This window comes from Vanellus vanellus, assembly GCF_965231255.1.
Source record: "Vanellus vanellus genome assembly, chromosome: 5".
Lineage (NCBI taxonomy): Eukaryota > Metazoa > Chordata > Aves > Charadriiformes > Charadriidae > Vanellus > Vanellus vanellus.
Window position 1 is genome coordinate 12515002 of NC_138910.1, and position 26416 is coordinate 12541417.

The window sequence follows — 26416 nt, forward strand, 5'->3', positions numbered from 1 at the left end:
GTAAAAAAAAATACTTAAACCTCATCAGATTCAGAAAGCTCTCAGTGGCTAAACTGGGAATACAACTCAGCTTCCTAGCTAGGGTAAATGGAGTTGTACAACAATAGCACATCTGGCCCAGCTGAAATTCCTTTTTAAATGGGCTGTAGCATCAGGCCCATATTTTATCTAATTCACCAGAAAGATAGGAAATGCCTTTTAATAAAGCTCCTAATTTTCACAAGTAGAGGATTCTCACTTTTTTTTAATATCAGGGAATTCATCAAATTCACACAAAAAAAAGTTCAATAATAATATAAGTAAAAATTACATAAGCACCATACGTACAATTACAAGGTTTGTTGTGAACCTGTTTCTCCATCACCCCACTGCCACGTTCTGAAGCCAATCCACTGCAGCAGCATCTCTAAACTGGAATAACCAAGCAGTATACCAGATGTAAACCACTGAATTTTTCTAAAAATATCTTCTGACAAAACTTTTTCATGGTGTTAACATTGAATCAAAATGATAATTGAAATGCCTGTGTTATTAATTACTTTGCTGATAGGAAGGGAAATTGTTTAATATAAGAAGTGCGAAGAAGCAGCTACATGTGGGTTGATTAAAGGGAGCAGATTCTGATCCCAAACTAGGGGATGAAACCTAGATTAAAAATTCCCTTAAAGTATTTTAACAAATTAGAAAAATCTTGTGGAAAAAATATAGCTATTCAATAAAGGAATGTGCAAAATTCTACAGCAAGTCAGGATTCAGCAACAATACAGACAACACAAGGAATAACTGGATAGCTCATACTGTTGCAGAAAGTTTTGAGGACTATTGTGAAAGTTCAATATCGGTTAACAACACTGTGCTGTTGCAAAAGAGAAAACATTGTACTGAGAAATATAAACAAGGGTATAATTTATAGACAGATGATGTATTCCTTCTGTTATTCTTAGCATTGGTAAGGTCTCAGCTGGAGCGTTTTGTCCAGTTTTGGGCATCATATTTCAAGAGATGTATCAGCTGAAGACTCCAGATGAGAGTAACTAAAACTTTATTAAACACAACAAACAAGCAGGATTGAGCAATTTCAGGCTTTTTACCATAGAACAGAGAATATTAAAGATGACATGGTAATTGTCTTCAAATCTTTAAAAAACTACTGCAAAGAAGAAAGGGAAGTGATGCTCTCCAAGTGCATGGAGAATGGAAAATAAAACAGTAGGTTAAAACGCAACAGGGACAATTTAAGCTAGGAGCAGGACAAACGTTTTTGCAGTGAAGCACTGCAACAGATTGCTCAGGGGTGTGGCAGCATCAGAACACAGCAGGGGCCAGCTGGTCCCTCTGGGGTGGGAAGTCAGGAGCCACGTGCAATGCCACAGCTGGCAGGGCAGGGACCTGCCAGCCAGGACCCATGCCCCCAGTGAGGGATCGGGGCAGGCCAGGGGAGGCAGCCCCGAGCTAAGGTCATCTGGCAAGTTCCTGGTGATGAGGCAGGTCCAAGGTCCAGCCAAAGAGTCAGTCAACAGACTGGGATCAGGAGGGCCCATGGCCAGGCAAAACAGGGCTGCGGTGGAGATAGAGCCTGGCATCCTACGGCATTGCTGGGGCAGGGACTGACGGCCCTGGGCTGGGCTGAACCAATGGTTCTGGGCCCAAGGGCAGGCATGGGGCTTAGTCCAGGGGAGGCTGGTAAGGGCCACTCAGGCCACTGATGCCCTCAGGGCTGTGGCAGGTAGAATGCCACGTGGAAAGATTGGAGGTGTTCAAGAGCAGACTAGACAAACTCCTGGCAGGATGTGCACAGACATCTCTGATCCAGCCTCAGGGCAAAAGGAGAGACCAGATGACCTCTAGGCTTGCCCTCTTTATTTTGACATCTTAAGTTTGATGCAATAGGTCTGAATTATTGTACATCTGCTATGGCCCATGGTGATGTTACCCCAGATATAAGGAAGGGCTGCCTTGGACAAAATGGAAAGATGTCACAGCAGAGCTCTTAAAGGACCTGGATCAAAGAGCAAGAAATATCTTCCCTGTTTCTGGGGCAAATATGTAAGACATTGATAATTTACATCCATAGGCTTTTTGTCATATTTATTATTCTAGTAATATTGTTACAGTGGCTGCATTTTCAGTTTGGATAATCTGCTTTCACCTCTATGTCCATAAATATTCTGTATGTTTAACATAAACATAATGGATCATGAATACTAAAGTATTAGCTGTTTCTATATAGTAGAAAGTAGATTATTTCTTCAGCTGTGCTTCCTTTGGCCCTGAAGATTTATGGTTTTCATACTCAGATCACTTTCTCACCCAAGTCATACCACTGTTGCCAAAGAAAGAATATGCATGAATTAATGTCCATTAAAAAATTTAAAATTATAGTCAGGCCACACGTCTGCAAAATTAACATCCTTCCAGATGTTACAGAAGTAACTATTTCCTGTACTCACACTGTTAATTTTGCCTGTATTTTTATAACTTGTAATCATTATGTGCTTCCACTTTTTCCTCCTATTTTACTTATGTAGTCTTTTTGCTATAATCTTTCTTAACTGTACGCACCAAATGTGTGCTTCAGGCATCCAGTTAGTCTCTGATATCACTGATGCTCCCTTTATATCTAGCCCCTAGTCATCACAGCACACTTCAAAAAGAAAAGCCTAGGTCAAGCCCAATTCAACTATTTTGGGTGTGACATTGGATTACAGAAAACTTTATCTTCCTCTGAACGAAGGCAAAATAGCATGCATTTTCCTGGGATGCATTTTTAATTTGTGCTTATCTCCAGGTAGAAGGGACAGCTATAAAGCATTTGGGTGGACTGACTCACATGTGGGAGGCACTGAATCTCCCAGAAGACTTATTTGCGAGTGTAATGAATACTGGACATTTTACTGAAGATATTGAGTGGCTGAAGTTTTTAGTCCTGACACGTAACTGATTGGAGTTCTAAGTTTATTCACACTTTTATGTTATCCTGGATGAATACACTGTATATTGTGATTTTGAGTGAATGCTTATGTTGAAAAAGGAGACTGAGTAATCACATGTTATAACCAGCTAACCACTAACCCAGCTGCTGTTTTTAAAGTCAGGAGGAAATCTTTTTTTAGGAATACCAGAATTACTTTAACTATATTCTTTCAGGGATCAATGGAGCAAGAATATTTGTAGTAAGCTCTTTTCCAGCTTTTTCCTTTCCAACAGACTCCAATTTGCAACAGATTAAGTACTGGGGAAGACAGCTGGAGAGAAAGGGACAAAGGTTGCAAGCTTCACCTAACAATTTGGTAAAGCCGTTTCTGCAGCGCTATGCTGTAGCTGTGAGGGTAAGCGCAAGAGTTCCTTTGTTTCCAGCATCACTCAGAAAATATGATTGACTAAAAGTATCCTGGTTCTGTCTTAGTATTCCTCACTCATGCTGATTTTTTGTAATTAATATAGATGACTGGAGCAAACTTCTTATGTCAAAGGAAACAGATCAGCGTCTTTTCACCACTACCTAATATTCAGACAATCTCTGTCAAAGAAACAGAATACGAGGGAAACTTAGTACCATAGCATGTGTTTTCAGTTACTAAGAAAACCAAAGGGCAGGTGGTGGGTTTGGATCTAATGGCAATTGATCATCAATTTGCATGGGAAGCAGATTGCAGTCTTCTCAAATAACCTCAAGAAACTGGAATGTAAAAGCCTATCAGTTAATGCTGACAACACAGCAAATACAGTCATATATATCACTATGGATTCAGGAAAGTACCTAGATTTTATATTTAGTAGAACAATAAATAAATAGTGCCATAAAGGTTTAGCCAAAAATTACTATTTTCATACATATACTTTCACTAATAAAACATTATTCCTGTCAGTAGGATTGCCTGAAAAAAGGCAAATATGGACAAAGAGTCTATGAAATACCAGTGGAATTTTTCCAATGTTACTTAAACAAAAACATGCATCGATTTATCTTAAGGAAATAACGAGTCACTTTTTGGTTTAAATGCAGTTCTTATTACTTTACGTTCACGTGGCGCCATCTTGTGGGACTCAAACCTCATGCACAAGTACTTTGTACAGCATAATGTCACCAGCTTTCTGAAAACTCCGTGTTGTTACTTACACTGTCATCAGCTTAGAAAGGTCAAAACAGCTCGATTCTTAGTGATGCTTCCTACAAGTCATACCTCAATGCCCTTATGATCTTGCCTTTGTGAGAATTTCTCAAGGTGAAGAGCGTTTAACGTGCTTTACGTAAGATGCCTCACTGATATATGGGCAGACAGGCCAAAGCTAAATTCTTTACATTTTTCCCATTATATTTACACAGTAGGAAAAGAAATTCATGGCTTATACATGTACTCATTCCAAAAACATCACAAAATCAAAATTTGATTATAGGCCTTCTGAACCACACAGATCATGGGTCTTCCATGCAGTGGGTCCTGCTGCAGCTTTCAATATATGTGATTGAACTAAAGCATATCTTTGATCGAGACACTGAAAATGTAGAACACTTTGTAGATTATTTAAAACCTATTTTAAAATTATAACACCATTCTAGGGTCCATAAAATCCAGCTTAATCTCATCATTATATCTTTACCTACCAAACTGAAAAGTTCTCTCTGACATTTCTTCTTCCTCTAATAGTATTTTTACTGTGGTCAAGATGTCCCTTAAGCCTGTCTTTGACAAATGAAGTACCTGCTTTCTGTAGGTTGTATTCTTAACTATATATTCACTGCTATTCATCTCCCCTTTTCTCTTTGTTATTTGTAGACTGAAGGGATAGACAAAAAAAAACATTCTCTTTCCATTAGTGAAGTTGTAGCTTTACTCCTTAATTGTAGATTTATGGGGGTTTGGGCACCTACGAAAATACTCTTAAACAATAATCAGTTATCACTGATATTCTTGGCCTACTTGTCTCATAAAAAGCTCCTAATTTTGTGAAATACTCCCTTGCTAAGCCCACACATTTTTTTGGTTGTAATCCATTCAGAGGAAAGCTTAATATTAGTTTGTTCTAGTGTTTGATTATGCTTGGGTTAGTACTTAATTAGATCACTAGACCTTGTCTGTACTGGTAGCAGAAGATTTCCAGAACTTACAGTGAATGAGAACATGACTTTGGTTTTCCTAGGTAGGTACTGAAAAAACTCCATTTTCTGATGAAACTGGATTCTCTCGCCTTTATTTCTCGCAAACTTCTTCCCTCACCTTTATTAGTTTCATTTTGCTTTCTCTCCTTCCTAAAATGAAAGAGTTTTGTTTTACTTTATCTGAGAATCATCCCCTCAAAAATCTTTGGCCCCCAAAAGCTATGTTCTAAGGATATTTATTTCTTCATCATTATTAAGGGTATCAGTCTTGTATACAGTTTGCTGTATCACCCTGGTATTTCAACTTAAACGCTAAATTATTTAGGCTAAGAAAAAGCTTTTTATTATTTTCAGTGGTGCTTCATGTGACATGAACAGCACCTCAAGCATTAACATTGCAAATACAACCACACACATGTTTTAATTATTCCTAATTCAGGCAGCTTTTCCCTGGTTAATAATTTGAGTCTTTTCCTCCACGTGTATTTTTGTCCTGTATTACATTGGTCCTGTCACAATTCTCTAAATAACGTCCAATTTATCAACCACTTTCTGGTAGGGAGACCACATTCTGTCACAGTACAGTTAATATTCAGCTAGTTTGCAACATGTTTTTTCTGCATAGATAGTCCAATGCATGATGACCTGTGTTAAGCTATCATAGCCCATTTAACACTTTGTTCTATTTCATTACATGGACATCACTGTACAGTATTTGTAAAAATAATTTTTTATTCTTCCTTACTAACAACATTATTTCAAATCCTAACTAACAAATCCTTATTTCTTTACATAAATTAGTTCTTTAGATATGGCAGAAAATCAAATTTGAGATAAATCATGGACATTTGAGAAGTCCTTTTCGTCTATTTAGGACAACATTGCTTATCATTATAGTTTTATTTATGTTGCTTTTGCCAGATTTATTTTTTTTTAATTGCCTTTAGCATTATTTCTACACTAAATAGTATTGGAACACTTTTGTTGCCACAGTTTGCTTTCCCAAAGACTGAGCAACCTGGCCTCAGGCATATCCAAAAATGATGCCCCTGGAAATGTTTGGGGAATGTTAGTCATCTGTCAAACAGAAAGAAAATATGAAATTGGTTTAATGAAATGCAATGGACTTAAATGAAATTTAATTTTCTCTCTGAAACATAGCTTGATCGTGAGTATGAATAACAATGTAATATTACGTATGAATGCAGGACATGACATTGAAGAGTAAGACAGTGTGTAAGACAAAAAATGAGCTTTTTTTAATCACAATTTTACCGTAACAACCAGACAGGTCCAGCGATATTCAGTGATTCCTCAAACTGTTTCAATGAAGAAAGCAAATGTCAGACAGAAAAAATATCTAGCTCTTCTGACAGCGAACTCTATGCTTAGAATACACTGCTGCTAATTTTTGTAGGTTTATCTCAAGTCTTGTGGCAGCTTGTGCTTTCTTTAAAGACTGACCACTTGGAGGTCTGTGACTTCATGAGAATTCTAATTCTTTATGCATTTTTTTCATCTTTACAGTTGCATTTTTTAAAATTATTTATTAGACAATCTTGCTATTTCATCCATCGTTTCAAAATGGTTCAGCTGACAAGAATGGAACTTGATAGCATGTATTCTGTATTAATCTTCCTTTTGATGAAAAAATGAAGTGTTTTTCTATGTGTCTTCAAATAATCTGTCAAATCAAAGAATGGGATTGTGGTTTGGGGGGTATTGTTTTTTTTATATCTGTTACTTGTTGCTAAACAACTTGGGATCATTCTTCCTTTATTATTTAAATTGCTGTACTCACATCTATCACTTCAGTGAGAATTTATCCATAAACTTGCAGAACATCCCCTAAGAAAAGAGTATACCAATGGTTCTGGCACTGGTTTGGTAGTTGCCACATATCTTTTTGAGCTCTTTTCATTTTCTTCCATTTTTCTAGTTTGTATTCCTTCCTTCAGCTGTTCTCCTATTACAGTGATCTTCCTATTTTAAATTTTTCAAAGAGAAAAATTGAAGTGGTCTCCAAATTCCTACTAGAAAATTCTTCTGGCTTTTTTGACGAGATGATAAATACCTTCACAATGTAGTTTTACTTCAAGTTCAGCATAGTTTCAGTGCAAATGTTAACACAGTAATACCTAATAACACCACCATTTACACATTGGGAGAGCACAGATGTTGAATATTTATACGCATTTCTGTTATAGCACTCAATAACATAGTAATGTAATCACATTTTCAGCCTGAGTAAATGTAATAGCTTTCAACGCTGTTTTCAGAAGGTCTATTTATTCAGCTATTAAGTGACTACATGCAGAATACTCATATACCAGTGGCTGTGTGTGAAACCTGAGGCACCATCCTTTATGACCCATGTACATGACTGTTTTTAGGGATAGCTGAAATTCAGTGTGGAGAACAAAGAACTGCTGGTTTTAGCCTGAACACAAAAGTACCAAAGGTTCCCTTTGACTTGCTACCAGCCTGCTTTTATCTTTTGTGCCTGACAGCTTGCAGAACATTGACTGCACAGGCAGGCTGAAGCTGTGAGGTAGTTTTAGGAACAGTCCCCCGCGCAAATATCCTCGTTTTTCTTCAGGGTGGCCACCCATCTGCAAGGCCTGTATCTCCATGTATTTTATGAGTGCTCGGAGGCCCTGCCCCCCAGGGCCTGCTGCTGCCAAGAGACAGCCCACCATGGAGGGACAGCACTGAGACGGGAAAACGCAGCTACGTGAGGTGATTCATACCTTATCAAGCGGAGAGGCGGGTGCTGGGGGGGCAAAGGGGCGCGGGGGGCGAGGAGCGAGGGCTGCCGGGGGGCCGAGCCCTGACGGGAACGCGCAGCCCCCCACACCCTAACAGACACAACCGCCGACCGCTTCACAGCCCGCCTTAGCCCCGCCCATTCCCCCTTCTCTCCTTCGATTGGCTCCTCGGCTCCCATTCTCCGCCAATCCCCGACAGCGCTCCACAACAACCCTCCTTCCCCCTTCGCGCGCCCGCTGCCGCCGGCGCGCAGCCGGGAGCCGCCAAGCAGGGCGGATCAGGCGGCCGTTAGCCCCGCCCCTCCCATAGCGGCCGTCCCGCCCATCAGCCAAGCAGATTGGTCGGCGCGGTGGCTGGCCCCACCCCCGTGGCGGCTGAGGCTGAGGCCATGGTCGGGCCGGCGGCTCCGCGGCCTTGCAAGGTGCGTGCGGGGCGGGGGTCCCGGGGGGAGCGGGAACCCTCCCCAGCACCTTCCCGGTCTGCAGTCGGGTCTCAGCCCTCTCTGGACCCCTGGTGTGCTCGGAGGGGGGTGAGGGGGCGGTCGCAGGGCGACCGACGTAACGACTCCTGAGGGGGAGTCGGGCCTTCCGGCTCTGAAGGCCTTTGCGTTCCTGGGCTTAGCCCGGCGACCCTTCCGCGGGGCTCAGCGGGCTCATGTGTGTCGGTGAAGGGCGCCGCAGCGACCTTTCCCTTCAGGGGTTCTTCCACCCTGGTGTATCTATGGTTTGTGTTGTGACTTGAGTTTATTCTTAAAATCTGCCAAGTTTAGGTGTGTATAGAGCTTGGTTTCGGGCTGGAACATATGTTTGTGTGTCAGCCCTTGACCGTGTCATTAAGTGAATTACTGTATGTGTAGAATGCTGCTGGTATTAATGAAGCTTCATGCAGTAAAAGCATGTTTTGTGAAATGAAAATTACAAGATTCAGTCCCTAATGGCAGCAGTGGGCCCCCTCCTTGGTCAGAAATCTGTAAATTACCTTTAACTGATCTGCCTCAGCAAAAGGTCTTGGAATTAGTGAGCAATGGTAGTCTTCAATTATGTTGTGAAAGTCTCCGTGAAAATCAAAGTATATATCTGTAATCAACAGGTACTGTCTTCTGGAAGGCTAACAGGAGCAGCTAAATTAACAAATGGAAGAAAACGGTAAGACCTTAATCGTGAATACTATCTAAGATTGAGCGTACGTGTGAGCATTTGGGAACCTTATATTTTTCATACCTCGGAAATAGTCAAAAATTCTTAGTATGTAACAGAAAAGATTTTTAGTTGAAAAGCAGTATGGCCAGGTTCTAAGCAGCCCAAGAATAGACAGACAGAAACTGAATAGTAATTTTGCCTGGAGAAATACAGGGTTGACTCTCTGCATGTTTCGTTTATAAAAGATTGACTTTGTATAGTTACTAGCCATATGTAAGAGTGTTGAATAAAGACTGAATTCTCTTTTGACATAAGCTGTTAATGTCTGCTAAACATGTTTGTTGCAGCAATGCACAGTTTTCGGAAAGAGATTTTGTTTCTTGATAAAATTAACTTACTTTAGTTTGCTATTATTGAATAAAAGTAGATTTTCTTGCTTTGCTCCATATTAAGGAGGTAGTATAAATAGTGAATTTGACTTTTTCAGGTTTGGCTTAAGAAAAGGATGTCATTCTGACGCGGAGTCTGGGTACTCTCTCTATTCAACTGACTCTGATGATCAGGTAGCTAAATGACTTTAATGTAATCATGTCTGTTATCTAAAGAGAAGGGAAGTTGGAATACCTTGAATAATAGAAGAAAAACAGGTTAATTTAGATACTACTGCATCTGGACTAGAAATAGCTCTTGCAAAGCTAGCAAGAGTGTCTGTACTGCATCTTGCAGATACATGCAAGTTGGCTTTGTGTGCAGTGAGTTTGGCTCTGACAAATCTCATTAAGGCACAGGATATATATTTCAAACATAGCTATGATGTTTATGTACAAGAGCTGGCCCTGGCAGAAGTATAGCCATATTTGTTAGGTTTTATGCCAAAAAGATCGAGTTGTACAGAGTCAGTGCTGCAGCGCTGTTTTCTGTGTAGTGCTGAGTCAATTATCTCCAAAATAGAAATAGGCTGTAGATAATAGCTTAACTGTACATGGAAATAAGACTAAAAACCACACATATGCAACTACCAAAACATAAAATCCAGCAAATGGACATGTGTGCAAGAACACAATTTAGAGTTTTTTGCAAAATTTGCGTGTTTGCAAACTTTCATGTAATTGCAAATTAATGCATGGAAAATGACACGATTTTGCAGGTTATCAATTGTGCTTTTTCAGGGAACACTCACCTTTGAAACAGTATCTTGGTTTACTGAAAGAAAACAGTGATACTCATTTTCTGACTGCAGTATTCTTTGTGCAGGTTGATACAATTCATAATGGACTTGATCGTTGTGCAGCTTTACTGAAGAATATCTTACAAAATGAGGGTACAGGTTGTACCTATTGAAAATTTAAGTTACATTTTGATTTTTTTGTAAGACTGTTTTGATTTGGTTTGTTGACTAATTTTTCTTTTGACTAATACTAGGAGAGGAGACTATCCATAAACAACCTAGGAAAACAACTTCTGTTAAAATTCATTCCAAGCCTTTGCTAACCAAAGGAAATACTTCCAAGAAGAAAGGGTTGAAAAAAACCAGTACTCCTGTCCATGTCCAAAAAGAAATTGGTAAGTGGGCTTTCTTGGGCTTGCTTTTTTCTCAAACAGCATGGAGAGACCCCTCAACTTCCTGGGATATAAAAGGGCTTCAGATAATTGTTGTCATTTGTTCTAGGTTGATCCGGGGCTGGATCTGCAAAAGGATGTAGACCTTACTTTTAGAAACCTTAAATGTTTACTAAACAGTTACTAAAATTCACAAATGTTTGAGCTTCATGTACAACAAAGAAAGTTGACTGCATTTATAAATACCAACATCATCAAGTTTAGCTGGTAGGAAGTGTGGAGGAAAATGATAATACCCATGTCCCATTTCTCTTGGACAGTGAAGCATTACAGTGTTTGGTCTCTGTTTGGGATATGCAGCTATAAACTGTCCTGGAGTTAGATGTCCAGCCAGGCTTTCCTCAAAGATCAGTTTCTGGAAACGGGAACATGTCACAATAAATGGTTCCATGGCCAGAGCACTTGAATGGAAAGGTAAATGGAGTACTCTAGGTTGAGTTGCTCTCAGTTGAAATACTTCACTTTTATTAGTATTTGTCCCTCTATCCACCGCATTTCTTTTGTGTGATTTCTAATCTAGTAGGCAGGTGGGGGCTGTAGACTAGGTATGTAGCAGAATGCCTTTTTTTTGAATTGTAGGTGAGGACATAGCTGATAACTTCCCAGCACTGTAAAAATAATAGAGTTTTAGTTCTACCCAACATAAGAAAATTAGATTTGGAGAGTGCTTTGGTACGGGTTATTCTGAATGGTCTAAAAGCTTAGAAAGCAGCTAAGCAGAGATTTTAAGAATTGCATTTTAGAACTGGCCTTCTGTAGGATTAAATCTCTCTGCTTCCTTCAAGGACAGCAGTCTGTCCAGCTTGTCCAGCTGGGTTAGGTCGGGAGGGGGGGGGTGAAGATGGATTAATTTGCTGGTGAGTAAAAATCTGACTGGGAGCTTAGGCTGCAGGATCTTTTGGGTTTCCTTTTCAAAGGAACCTGCCAGAGTTTGTCTGACAACACAGTAGGTTTGTGTAGATTGAGAAGACAGACAACTTCATCTGGGATTTTTGTTCTTTTCTCTGTAGTACCAATATCAAATAGAAAACTTGCCTTGTCCACCACACCTTCTACTGAGACAGAACTTTCCAGTGCAGCACAGAATCAGATGGTTCAGCCAATTCACATGCCTTGCAGTCAACTCTCTCCAGTGGCGCATCAGAAACTGTGCGAGCATGTGCAAACTCAGATGTCTCTGATAACTGGCCAACCATCACAGAACAGTAATGAAATTCCTACTGTAACTCCTTTTCCTACCTCAAATCACGGTTAGTGGAACTATTAATGTAGAGTGTGCTATTTTACTGTATGAGTTTTGCCCAAAATTTCCCTGATCTATGAGTGTTACTTTCTTTTAGGCTGTCAAAATGTTACAGCTTTTAATTACCGATTACCTACCTCCACATCAGCTCTGTCCCTGCAGCATTCAGCTAATCCTTTATCTACTCAGTCAGTAAGTAAAAGTTTGATTCTGAATATTAATAAATGTTTTAAATTACCATTATGTATTTATTTACATATTTATTCAAGTGTGTGGGTTTTCTTGGGTTTACGTAATAATTTTCCTTAAAGAAAAAAAATTGCATATTTCAACCAATAGTGATGAACAGAATAAATAATGAAAGAAAATACTGCTCTTTAAAATACGTTTTATATAGACACCAAAAAATGAAATTAGAGGGATTTCAACTGGCTGCTTGTTTCTGCACAGTGAATTCTGTAGTGGACAGCAAACATGGAAGGTACAGGAAATTATTTATTACTGTTAATAATTGCATTCTCAGTAACACACATTAGGATTGTTAACTAACTCCTGATAAAAGAAATCATATCTTACATGTAGCTTTTCCTTGCCAATGATCAAGTTGATTATTCCTTCAGACACTGTGTATTATCTTAGACCCACATTTTAAAACACTTCTGTATTCAGGGTATAGAATAGAAGTAACGGAGAGTACCAACTGCCACCTTGGTAAGTGTGGTAAAGGGCTTGCACCTTGAAACTGTAAGACTGTAGACTTACCTTCCATCTGCCGGCAGTTCATATATAGCTAGTGCTGTCCTTGACTTTTAAGAAATTCATCTATGTAAAATATTGAAAGGTAAGTGTTGTCTTTTTTTTTTTCTTCCCTGTTCTGGTCTTATTCAAGGAGTGATTGTTCACAAAGCAAAAAAACAAAACCAAAATGCTGCCCAGTTGGTGGTTGTTTGTGGTTTGGTGTTTTTTTTTTTTTTTTACAGAACAGGTGAAAAAGAACTGTGCTTTAATGTTGCCAATAACACTTAAGATAAAGGTAATCTAAATCAGATGTACATTTTAATTAGTCCTTAATACACTGGAAAATTATGCAATCAGTGAGTTGTAGTTGCTTTTACAATTTGCGAAGAATGATCAAGACTACATTGAGTCAGACAAGGGGTTTTTGGTTTTGGTTTTTTTTTTAAGATTTTTTTTAAATAAATCTGTGTTAATTTTTTGTTTAATATCAATATTCTTTATGCAGGCTGTTCCTGTAGATGGTGGCAATGAATGTGTGGCAGAGATGGGAGGACCTGTGGTTTGCCCAGTAGTTTCTGCTGCTTCTACTACTGCTGTTCAAATACAGTCTGCTCTTCCTAGTGTGATCCCTTATATAGCATCAGGTGCATCAAGTAACTCTATAGTACATTCATTCATCCCATCATCTTCTGGCAGAGAGATGACACCAAACCATGAGCAACAGATAAAAGAAGCAGATTTGATAAGATGCATACAAGCTCACCTGGCCCTGTTACAATCGCATGAAATGAATGGCAGGACTGAACAGAATTGCCATCATCATTGTCCAGCAAAACATAATGCTCCAAGTAACAAGGAGGAAGATACTTCTGAAGAACACAGTGAAGACACAGTCAGTGAAGATGACGAACTGAATGTACTTGATGCAGCCCCAGTGAGAGATACAAGCTGTAAGACAAGTTTTGTGAAGAAAGTTCAAAAATCTAGAAAAGAAAGTCCAGAAGAAATAGCCCATAAAGTTAAGACTGTAAAATATCTTCTGGGAGAGCTCAGAGCACTGATAACAGATCAAGGTGAGGACATTTTCATTGTGCAGTAGAGTGATTACATACAAATAGCACAAGAGCTGTGTTAAATGAGTGAGCGCTTTGGTTTCTGGAAGTTGTCACATATGATCTGACACACCTTAGAGTGGTTTTCCACAACTTCAATAGCTTCATGTTTCACTGTGGATAAGTATTAAATTATTTTTTGGAGTATTTTAACATTATTGTAACAGCTAAAATAAAGATTGCTGTAATTTCATATACAGTGCTTTCCCCTGAGGAAGGAAAGGGAGCAGTGTAGACATTGCAACAGCAATCCCACCAAGGTTGGTTAGAGAGATGGTGGATTGTGATTTATCAAGAACCTAAAGCATAGTTTTCATAGTCAAGCTTAGAAATTTTAAATAAATATAGTTAAATTGAAGGTGAGGTTTCCTTGGGGGGGGGGGGAAAAGTAGATACTATTCTCTTGTAGATTGCTTAATCGCATATAAAATATTATTGTCATTTTACAGGTTTATGTGTTTATGGGGTCTTTTTTTCCCTCACCTCTTGCAGATGATTCGGAAATGTTAAGGCTGATGAGTGAAATAGAAGACTGCATATTGTTGCTCCCAGCTGTAGTGGGAAGTACGAATATACAAGCTGAAATAGCACTAGCTTTACAGCCTCTCAGAAGTGAAAATGTCCAGCTGCGTAGGTTAGTAACTCATCAGTGATTCTGTATTTACTGCAAATGCACCTGAAGTATATTTAACTGGTCTGTTCTAAATTTCTTATTTTAGCATTATTATGGTGTAAGTGTTACGGCCCTTTCATTCTGAAAATATAAATACTGCATAGACAAGAAGTGTGTTGGTAAGGCTATGTAGTTTAAAAAACAATATTTAACACGTAGCAAGACTTCAGTTAGTACTGATGTTTTAGTAGCACCAGTTACATCATGATTGGGCCTTTGTCTAGGTGGAATCAACGTATCATTCTGTCTGAAAACTGCAGTATCAAGATAGGTAGCCTGCTTGTATTCTTTTTGTAGTGTATTCTCAAATGCAAAAATGTCTCTTATTTCAGGGGAGCTGTCAAATATATAACTGGGTAGCATTTTACTTCAGAACAGAAGGAAAGATATTTACCAAAACTTACAAAGGGCCTTTTGTGTTGAAGAAATATAGGAATGTAAGAAAAATGCATTATTAAAACATTTTTATATTTCTGAAACATTCTGTAACATTTAATTCTTAGCAACTTCTTACCAAACAAATTTAAAATGCAGTGGTTTTGAACGTACTCTGTATTTTCTGAATTTGTGCTTTTTCACAATTTACACTTAGGAGGCTAAGAATATTAAACCAGCAACTCGGGGAACGAGAAAGAAGTGAGAAGACATCTGGACAGAGCTGCAACTATGAATGTAAAGTACTAATAGAGAATGATGCTTATAAGGGACATTTTTGTTAAAGCTTTATTTAAATAGATACAGACATATAAAGATATATAAATAAATAATAACAGTATTGTGGCCATTAGTGCCAACTGAACTAAGTATTGTGGGTCTAATCACGCAACTGCATTGGCATGGGTTGTTGTGCCTGTTTAGACTCCACATAGTGCGACTCAGCTCTTAAGATGCAGAGCAGATTATTTTTCTTTATTTATGTCTTAAAATGAAGATGATGTATGAGATAATTAAGAAGAAAGCCTGAGTTTCGTCTTGCTGCCTCAAAAACCCTTTCTATCTGTATGCAGAATTCATATTACCAAGATTATTAAAAAACTTCGTTTGATCTAGAAATTCAAACTGTACCACATAAAACACTTAAACTTTTTATGTTTTACTTTTCCTAGTAGTTTCTTTGCAGTCCTTGAATATGATGCTCCAGAGTCAATTGAAAGAATCAGTGAAAGGCCTTGAGTCACTGCAGGCTAAAAATGAAGAACTACTTAAAATAATAGAAAGTCAGAAAGAAGAAAACAAACATCTTGCAAAAGATATTCAAGATAAAGAAGAAGAATTGCTTGAAAACAAACAGCGTTATGACATTCATTCCACGAAGCTCAAGATTGGTATGTGTTTTAATTTGTTTATTCTTCTTTTAATGCTTTAAAACTTGAAAGAAATAATCAGGTAAATTCTTCTTGGCATTTTAGAAGTAGAAGAGGCATTAGCAAATGTGAAGAACCTTCAGTTTAAGCTGGAAGCTTCAGAGAAAGAAAATAAGATTTTGGGCATAACATTACGACAGCGCGATGCAGAAGTTAATAGACTGCGTGAATTAACCAGGTACTATTGGCTCAGCTATTTCTTGCCTCTTCACATTGCTTTTCTTTTCTCTTTTTTTTGGAATCTTGTGTCTTGGTGGTAGGAGGTCATGTAGGCTAAAACCTCTCTTTGTAGCTACAAGTCTTATGAGGAACGACTGAGGGAACTGGGGTTGTTTAGCCTGGAGAAGAGGAGGCTGAGGGGAGACCTTATGACTCTCTAAAACTACCTGAAAGGAGGTTGTAGAGAGGTGGAGGCTGACCTCTTTTCTCTGGTGACAAGTGATAGGACGAGAGGAAATGGGTTCAAGTTATGTCAGGGGAGGTTTAGATTGGATATCAGGAAATTTTTTTCATTGAAAGGGTTATTAAACACTGGAATAGGCTGCCCAGGGAGGTGGTGGATTCGCCATCCCTGTAGGTGTTTAAAAAAAGGGTAGATGTGGTACCTGGGGACATGGTTTAGAAGTGGTTTTGTCAGGGTAGGTTAATGGTTGGACTTGATGATCTTAAAGGTCCCTTCCAACCTCAGCAAGTCTATGATTCTAGGATTCTGCTACAGTGGTGCTATAATTTTGCTAAAACACAGTTGTGCTGCACAACTTGAGTTCTGTTGTAAAGTAAAATGCTGTCTGCTGTAACTTGTGAAAGTTTTAACTCTTAATAGCAGACCTCCTGATCAGGAGCTCCATGGACCTGAAGACGTACTGGTATTTCCCTTGAAGCTGTAGAATTGGGAAACTACCTCTTAACCTGAATTAAAGAGGGATTTTTTTTTTTTCTTTCTTTCTTTACATTGGTTCAGTAATTGGTCTGTTTTGAGAAGAACTCACAGAAGGATCTGTCTTCAGGACCCATAGCAAGCTCTTCCTGTGGGAATGAGTAGTCCTTTCTTTAATTCTACTCACAGTTGAAATAGGTTATGCCCAGATGTTAACTATGTGTAAAGGTGGGAGTTCTTGGATCACTGAATGAAGGTGGTGTTACTCATAATTTTTTAGAACTATTATTGTGAATTTATTTCATCATGATCTTTTATGAGGAACTTGGTGGTAAGCTGGAATACTTCAGTAGCTTTTTGCACATGCAAAGGGTATGTACATGTGCACAGGAAGTTAAACTGTTGTCTGTCTTGTTTATAGTTGGTACTGATTGGAATGGCAGAGTATTTTTAATTAATGCTTCAGATTCTTTAGTACAACGTTAGACACGTGACACTTCTGTGACTATTATAGTGACCACCAGATGGTAGTATAATGATGTCTTATTATAGGCATATGTATATGCTCTATACGTAATAATTTTAAGCATTCATTTCTTTTGATGTAGCAAGCAGAAAATAAGAGAATTACTTCTTTTATTATATTTTTTATTTAGATGGAATGAGAAGAATAATTCAGAAAAAAATTCACAGATTTTGGTAACTTTCTGTATGCTTTGTAACAGTTCCTTAACATCTATTTCGTAGTATTCAAAGCATGTAAATCAAGAATAATCTCAAACTTCAATGCATTGTGCTATTTTAGTTGTTTTATAGGCACATTGAGCTGAAGAAAGAAATTCAAGAAACTAGGAATTGCTTCACGTTTATACTACATCTTATGACAACATGTAGAAAGAGAATTGTAACTTTGCTGTGGTCTGATAAATCTAATGGTTTGGGTTTATGTAAGAGGGTTGTTTGTGGTGTTTTTTTTTTTAATTAGTTGCTAAAAAAATAGTTAATCTGGTTAACTGATCTTATCTTAACAGAACCTTGCAGGGCAGCATGGCCAAGCTTCTGTCTGACCTCACAGTAGACAACATTAGATCCAAGCCTGAAAAAGGTCTCTCAAAGTCTCTTTTGGAAGACCATGAAAAACAGATGCAACCTGATCTTTGTCCTGGGAGTACTTCAGTAATGGCTTACCTTAAAAAATTAGAAATGGATCATATTTTGACCGATACGGAACTTCAATTTTCAAATAAAAGTGGAGAATTAGAAATGCAAAATCTAGCCTATGAAACGTTGGCTGCTGAAAGAAGTAAAATAAACAGTACATTATTAGAAGAAGAGACATCAACTCCCAGCATACTACCAACCTCACTGAAGCAAGACACAGAAACAGTTAGGGATTCTGTGACTTTACTGGATGGCCAAAGCAAGTTGGATGAGACTGTTTATATTCCATTGACTAGCAGTGCCTCTAAAAAGCAGTTGCCAATCTCTGAAAGAACTGGTGTGCTACCCCAAAGTAGAGGTGCTTGTAAGATGTTGAACTACCACTGTGAGCTCTCGGACTCTGTGCAGCAAAACGGATGTGAGATTGCTAAGGATCCAACTATTCTGGGTAAATTAAATGCTGGGTACAGTTTAAAAAAGACTATGGAAAACACACTTGAAGTTACAGGGGATAAAGTGAAGCCAGAAGGAGACAAAGTCCAAATGAGGCCAAAAGACACTCCTAGTGGAGCTGCAAAAGACTTCAGAGACAAACCAGACCAGCCTCAGCCTGGGACATACTCTCGCGTACCGATGCTATTTCCGAACGAGATTTCTCAGAAAAAAGGCAGTGGAATAGCTGACTTCAATTCTATTTTATTTGATGATATATCAGGGAAGTCTGAGTGGAGTGCATCGTCTTTCTCAACTTTTACTTCTCGAGATGAAGAGGACTTTAAGAATAGTTTAGCAGCCTTGGATGCCAACATAACTAGGTTACAAAGAACTCTACAAAATAGCATTATGAAACAATGAGTATGAGGAAACAAAATGGGGTGTGCTTATTTGGATTATTTACATTTTTACGAAGTATAGTAATAAGTATGGTACTGATATGAATATCCTAGCTGTTTAAATTATGGTTGGGATTTGTTCCTCATTAAGCTATGGTGCTGGTTGATGTGTACAACTTGAAATAACTGGTATAAATGCCTTTTTTTTTTAATTATGACTGAGGTTTATACTCTTTAATTGCAAAATTAATTCTTAGAACAGCATTTGCTAACTCTTTAAGAAATCGGGGTGCTGTTAGTAGTACAATTTTTCTATTAAATGATAAAGTACACTTGCATGTTTTTACTGTGTGGTTTTTCAAAGTATTAAGAACAGCATTGAGATACGCATTTGAAGTCACAGGTGTGATAAAGAGAAATTTTTGTTTCATTATAATTTGACTGTTAGAAAATCATTATAATTTGACTGTTAGAAAATTAGATGCATAGTTATTTTCCTTGGTTATGACCATATATTTCAAGAAATTAGCTCCTTGTTCTGGTTCACCATAGAGGTGTGCAAAAAGTAGTGTCAATATCAAAGAAACAAGTGGGCAGGACTTCGTATTCAGCTCCATTCCTTCTTAACCCAAGTGGAGTTTAATCAAGAAGCGGGAGTTTAACTGATGAAAGTGGAGCTGACTTGAACTTAAAAAGTGTTCTGTCTTGACTAGGTAGATCTCTTTAAGTTGTTTGGGTTTGGTTTGTTTTTTGTTTCTTTTGTTTGTTTTTTTTTTTTTTTTTTTAAGAGGAACTTAGGTGCAGAAGGCTAAATTAAATGTCCTTGTTTAGTAATATTCTTTTCTTCCCCAAAGAACAGCCACAGGTACCGTACATGGGCAAGAGGTTCCACAGGCAAGAGGCCAGGGAAGAGCTAGCTGGAGAGCAGCTCTGCAGGAACATGGAGAGTTACAAATGATAAGTCAGGATCATGCTGTCCAAAAAAAAAAAAAAAAAAAATGCAGCAATCATACGGGATTTATACTATATGGTAGGTCCTACAAAATACATGAAGTGATCCTAAACTATTTTCAGTTTTGAGTGTTGTACTTGAAGAAAGAAGTTGGTTAAGTGGAGACTCCAGATGAGAGCAAGAAGAGAACCGTCAAAGTTCTGCTCTTCTACAATTGTGTTTTAGGTCATAGTTTTTACAGATGCTTGATTTTATCTTAAGTAAAAGAGAATATAGTATCAGTAGATAAACACAGAATAGTCTGATGCTGAGAAACAGAGGCAGTAACAGGTTTCAGCTGAAGTATAAGCAAGAGCCTCTCTGCATACCATGCCTGGGCATCAGCTCTAAACATTGGTCTTATCACTCGGAGAGAGTGAACATTTTCTGCACAATATGCAGTTAATTTCAGTTGTTAGAAGAGGCCCAGCTAAGAAGCGAAGTTACTGAACAAAATTGGTTCTGTTTTACCTCAAACCAGGACAGGACCTGAATTTAAGACTGCTTTTTCTGAGTGTTGCATTTTTTTTTTTCCCCTAGGAAACATCCCAGTACTGCCTGGTGTTGGCCTTTTCCCTTATGTTTCCATGTTGAACGAAGGTCTCAACTTTTGCCACTTTGAAGAATTATTTTTCCCCCCCGTAGTTAGTTTCTTGAAGTTAGGACACTATCCATACGTTGTGCTGTGGAGCAGTTTTGTGATTATTTTAGTTACTAGTAGCTGAGCAATAAAAAGGTATGAAGACAAGACGTACTACAGAAGATGCCAACTGGCACTCCTGCTTTGAAAAAGGAAAGTTAGACTAAATAGTGACTTCAGTGATTTAGAATGCTTTTAAGGCTTGGCTTGGATTTATTACTCTCCACACTATTCGTGCTCAGATTCAAAATAAGGTTGATGGTATCAAAGTGAATACAGTTTAATTAAATATTTACAATCAGTTTCAGTGTAGAAGCAAAGTGAGATTTAAACGATGGTTATGGCGTGGATTAAAGACAAGCTACACTTAAGTTCTAGAGTTTAAAACTCTAGAATGCTGAGAAAAGGTTGGAAGACTATTGATTAGTAGACAGACTAATTCTGTTTTCTTCTTGCAGCTAGGACTGTCGCTCCATTTGAAGGAGGATATTTGTCCTGGCCAAAGCTAGTTCCAATCTGCATGCAGCAGCTGTGGTGTCAAGATGCCCAAGCACATTCTTCTTGCATTGAGAGCATTTGCATTCACTTTTATCCTCACAGGGGAAGATGTTACACCATCTTACTTGTGTCCTATTAATCGTTACAAATTAATTCTATCAAAGCATGAGATGGCTACTGGAAAACCTTCTGTGGGATAATAGATAAGAGGAGTTTGGTACTGTGTATCCTCTTAGAAGGAGGAGAAGCTAAGCAGAAGAAATAGGAAGAAGGAGTCGTCTTTAGTATAGTTCTTCGTTTTGTACTCAGATATGGAAATCAGAGCTATAGCAACTTCAAAAGAAATACAGAATTTCCCATATATGGGCATTATGAATGTGCAGTGTTGCAGAAGCAAAAGCCAGCAAGGTCAAATAAAAGGTGGGAAGGGCTTCCAGGATTCAACTCAAGCTAAAGATACTGAAACTGTGGAAGTTAACATAGCTTTAGTGTTCAGTAAGGCTAAATAGAAGATAAATAATGATAACATCTCTTACAAACTCATTCTTTTCATGTGACATATGTTATAAATAATACCTACAGAAAATAAAGGAAACTCTAGTCTGCACATTTTGACCACTCAAATTGGCATATTCTCAGAAGTACATTGCAAATAAGATCCCGGGCGACTGAGTAAAAAGAACTCTTTATCTTTGGTGCCTAAACCAGCTTAAAAGTTTTTTTTTTTTTCTCATTCCCCCAGTTAACAAGGTAGAAATCACTATGGACCATTCCAATTACAGCAATGCGATCTCAATTGACTTCTGATTTTGGACATATCCCTACAAGGAGGGACAGTTATGATAGGTAGAGGAGTTGAAGTGTATTTGTGACAGAATTCAAGCCCCATTTTCTCTTCCAGGATTGTTAAGGATACATTAAGATAGCATGGAAGAAGCAAGAGAATATGGGAACTAATTGGGCCACAGTGTTAACTGTGCAAGTTGTTTTTGTGTTGCACATGGAATTTTGCTGTTTCTAAGGGGAGGAAAAAAAAAAAAAAGGTAGTATTTAAATGTAGGTAGACATATTGTCTAATAAAAGCATGGACCTCAGAGCTGAAGGATCAGACAAAGGACAACCAGCTGTGGTGCCTCAGTTTCTGTAGGCAGGAGGTGATGCTTGAATGAGCAAGGCTGACAACAGCATAAACAGCCATGAGATAATACAGACAGTTCACAAAGGAACCACCTTCTCCGTTTCTGAAGGCCTGTTCTTCCACTCATGTGGTGGAAAAAACAGCTTAAGGTTTTCTTCCACTGTATTGTAAGTAGTTATAAATAAGTTATTTTATAGTATATTTTCAGTATTTACAATTGACCCTTATGATGCCAAGTTGAGAAAGGCACAACTAGTCGGGCTGAGGAGTTTGTATCACCGGTAGCTGTGATCATACACCTGAACAAGTATTCAGCAGAACTTTCCAGCTTGGCCAGCAAAGCTGGTTCAGGTTCTGTCCATCACTATAGCAGCCTCCAAACATAAGGCATAAATGCAATTTGTATATTCAATATGAAATCATTGTTCCATGTTCAGTAATAGCTGCTGTGAAACATCTCCCCTGTTCCAAGGATTAATTTACAAGGAATAGCTCAGCAGCTGCAACTTCAGTGCTCACGTCGCCTCCTCTGGATTTTTCTTGTAGCCACAGACAGAAGACACAGGAGTTTCACTTTTACAAAGCGTGTTCTGTGAAGTTGACACCTGCACTTTCCAGCAATGTGGAAAGGAAAGGAACACTTAAAACACATTTCATCAAGCTCTTAACAGTCATTGTCCTTTTATGAACCGCATTCCTTATGGAAAAGGGAAAAGATAGGGCAATACTCCAGAATCCAGGATACCCAAGTTTAACCCGTATATAATTCCCTGCTCTGACTTCTTAAGCAATGAGTGCTCTAATCCAGTGTCTCATTCAAAGAACTGGGGAATGGTGATAGCTCTCTGCAGACACAAAGGATTGCTCCTCACTACTGCGTCCAAGTTGATCAAAGACTTCAGAAGGAACAAAGTTGCCTTATTTGCTGAAGTGAAGCCAGTGCTGCAACTGTGTGTGTAAATAAGCTACCTGGGACCCACCTGTGGTCGAGTGGCAACGTCATTCAGCTCAGTGCGGAGGGAAGGTTTTACAGCTCACACTGCATTTTGCAAAAGAACAGTGATTGCTACTGGTACCTCAAGTACCTTTCCTAAGTCATTGGCTTACGCAGGCATCCTTAACAAGGGTGATTTTTTTTTTCCATAGAAGGGAAAGAAACGTTTCCCTGGTTAGAATCTGATCGGTTAGATCAGAGAAACAGATTAAGGAAAAAACAAAATCATAGGTTTAGTCGCTTCAATGATCTCCCCAAATAAGGCAGCGGAATATTCAAGTGTGAATGTGCTAGCCAGGACAGGTCTGCACCAGAACCAAAACCTACAAGGAGAGTTGAGAATGTCAAGTCAGCCTGGGGTTATTGAAGCGGCTATGACAGACAATTCAGTCCAAACACAGACTTAGCTCTAAACCATCCTTTCTTCAGGAAAGAAATCGTATGCAAACAAGATGTGTCGACTGTGAACTTCAGATCTACACAGATCACAGAATCATAGAATGGTTTGGGTTGGATGGGACCTTGAAGATCACCTAGTTCCAACCCCTCTGCCATGGGCAGGGACACCTTCCACTAGACCAGGTTGCTCAAAGCCCCATCCAGCCTGGCCTTGAACACGTGGTCATACCTAAATGCATCTTCAGTGAATGATTTCACTTGCTGTTTGAAGAGCAAACACCAAGGTGAAACGAAACCCAAATGCTTTTGCAGACATATTCTGTTTATCAGGACACAGAGTGGAGAGAATATTATCCCATAGGTTCTCCAGTTTTACTCTTACATGCTTGTCCTGGCCACACACAAGACTTCAGTCACAGTGCACAGCCACGCAATGAGCCCCAGTCATGAAGTGACACCAGTAGTAGTGCAAGTTCACCAGCAATGACGCATTCTGAAAAAAGAAATCTCCTTTTTGCATGCATGTGAACATCCATTACCGGAGTTTTTACACTGTGCTCCAAAGACAGTGTAAAAATGGTGTGTTACTGCTGGAAAGAGAGCGGCTTAAACTAGCTAAAGGGTAGTGGCCATCTGTGCTACAGTTAACATGATGTGGTTTATAGGCCCTTTACGCATTTGCGTGTCTAAAGACTACTTAGAAGTATTATTTCTCTTAAGATTCCTGGTTTTGTCCAAGCCCGTGATGAATTCTGGCTACTTCTCTGCTGCAATCATACAGCCAAAACATATATTTTCTTACTGCCTCCTCCCAGATTCTATTCTGTATTTAGAAGCTAGCAGTGATGGTTTTAGACTTGCAATTATGATATTAAACTAAGTGTAAAATATTTTTCTTGGCATAATCTAGAATATAAATAGCTTTAACATCAGTTTCAGGTTCTCTTTATTACCCTAGGGAATGCCAGTTCTTGTTCATAGTTAGGCTCAGAACTAAGATCATTCCAACATCCCCCTTGCCCCAGCGCCCCCTTTCCAAGAAATACAAGCGAAGAAGGGCCAAGATCTCTGCTCTGCCCCCCAAGACTTCAGACAGACAAGAGAGTTATCACTCTGTGCAGATGTTCCCATACATTCCCTCAGCCTTCATCCCCCTTCCCTCCTGATCTGCCAAGATGCCGCAGTAAACCATGATATTGAGCTCTCTCCAGCACTAGTGTTGTCTCCAACCAAAGTTTGCATTTCTGTTCAAAGAATTTTTACCGTCGCATTTTTACATCTCGCACCGGCCCCTGGGCCAGGGCTTGAAAATTAAGGGCTCCTGATTTTCACCTTCCCTCTGTAACAGCAAGCCCCCAGGGATGTTGCCACCTAGTCCAGCTTTTAAACCATGACCCTCGATGCAAGAGAGCGGTGGAGCATCCCTGTCAGTAGTGAAGCAAGAGTTTAAGTGATTCCTTTCATAGCAGCCATTGACTAAGGAATGACAAGCTCAGATTGGAGTTTGAAGTGAGTTCTTTTGCAAGCATTTACTGTTTTGATTAAAAAAGACTATCCATTATCACTCAATCCAATTTGCTCACTGGATTATATATAGTGCAAATACAGGCATTTGCCTGTTCAAGCTTCCCAGGTGAATTCTTCCCAGAAATGCTCCTGAACAGGGTCCTGCAACCACTGCTACGCTTTTAAGAAGCCTTTGAGATGCTCTACTTGGAGTCATAAACACCTGCCTTCCCTCTCTGAGTGTAGGCAGCAGTGCCACCCACAATTATCGACTGGAACAGCCGGCAGCGTGCGTATGGACCAAGGAGTCGCAGCCCAGCCCCATCCATTCACTGTGTTTGGTGAACGCACGCCAAACACTCCCTCGCACGCCATCACCTTCTTTACTCCACTTTTGTCTCTGCCATCTCATAGCCCGACCCTAATCCTTACAAAAGGGTTAAGATCGTCTGCCTGAGAAAGCGCCGCTTTGAAAGCCAGGCTCGGAGCGCATTGACTGCAGCAGAGCCTCTCTCCCGGCAGCTGGCTCTGGAAACAGGAGCAGGAATCATCACCACAAACCCGCCGAGGAGCCTCAGACACCGTTCATGCAGACTGTCTCAGGCCATGTACGGAAGAACTGCTATTGTTAGTGCCACTCAGGAAATATTCTAGGGAGTGTGTAATTGTTTACGCTCAGATTCTTTTATCAATGCTTAATTAACTGCAGTTACAACACATGTTCACCATTAATATTTTAAATTACTGAGATGTTTTTTAAATCTATTCTGTCGGCCTTCTTAGAAACATCCACCAAAGGCTCCAAAAACTGATAGGACATAGCCCTGTGCTTGCAGTACTAGACCCTTCTTGCTTAAGGGTCTTCAAGTATGATCTTGCATGACTTCTACATTTCGTGCCCACAACAGTACAAAAGGGACCATTTCTAAAAGTTATCTGATGCTGATTTAATTTTCTTCCTTTGTAAACAGCTCTGGGCATTTCTAAAACACGATTTTACCCAGCTACAACAAAAGCTGTTGTCATCCAGCCGTGCTGCAGAAAGTGGTTACTTTGGCTTTGGCCACATCTTCCAGTTACACTGTTTCATCAGTCATTTCATCCCACAGAAGAAGCCACAATGAGAAACACTTTGCTTCTAAAATCCAGAGACCACTTCTAAAAGTCTAGAAACTTTTACCCCGGTCGGCTTCTTCAGTTTGATCCCCTCTGCCGAAGTAACAGAGCGGCAGCTTCTTCGCTTTTTAAATAGGAACACACCTAGGCCAAATACACTGAGAGACCGGTATTCCTTTCACAGAGACCTGAGAGGACTGCAAATGAAAGTCATTTTGCAGCGCCTGGGTTTTGTTGAAAAATCAGCCAGGGCTTCAAAAATTAGCCAAAAAACCGTCTCCCTTTTGAAGATTACAGGCTTGCAAGAAGATTCATTACTTTGGGTCACAAGACTTGAAGTTGATCATTCTCAGCCTATGCTCTAGACAGTCTGGCTTTGCAGCGCGCCTAGTCATTAAAGATTTCATGTCTGTGGTTTTGCAGGAGTTTAGTTTCTAAAGGAGTTTTTCTGACAATTTAAGGGGACATTAATGATAGCCTTGTTGTTCCTGCAATATTGACAGT

At 39.2% G+C, this 26416-nt stretch overlaps 1 protein-coding gene across 1 annotated transcript; it reads left to right on the forward strand.

Moving 5' to 3' along the window:
* Positions 1-1658: 1658 nt before the first annotated feature.
* Positions 1659-18962, forward strand: CCDC14 (coiled-coil domain containing 14; the record flags this gene model as incomplete). The annotated part of the gene is made up of 13 exons (XM_082483443.1): positions 1659-1683; positions 8069-8291; positions 9497-9572; positions 10264-10330; positions 10432-10572; positions 11640-11879; positions 11970-12064; positions 13116-13683; positions 14215-14356; positions 14988-15067; positions 15502-15720; positions 15805-15937; positions 17668-18962. 13 exons carry the CDS (start codon positions 1659-1661, stop codon positions 18650-18652), a joined length of 2994 nt encoding a protein of 997 aa, XP_082339569.1. The 3' UTR covers positions 18653-18962.
* Positions 18963-26416: the final 7454 nt, after the last annotated feature.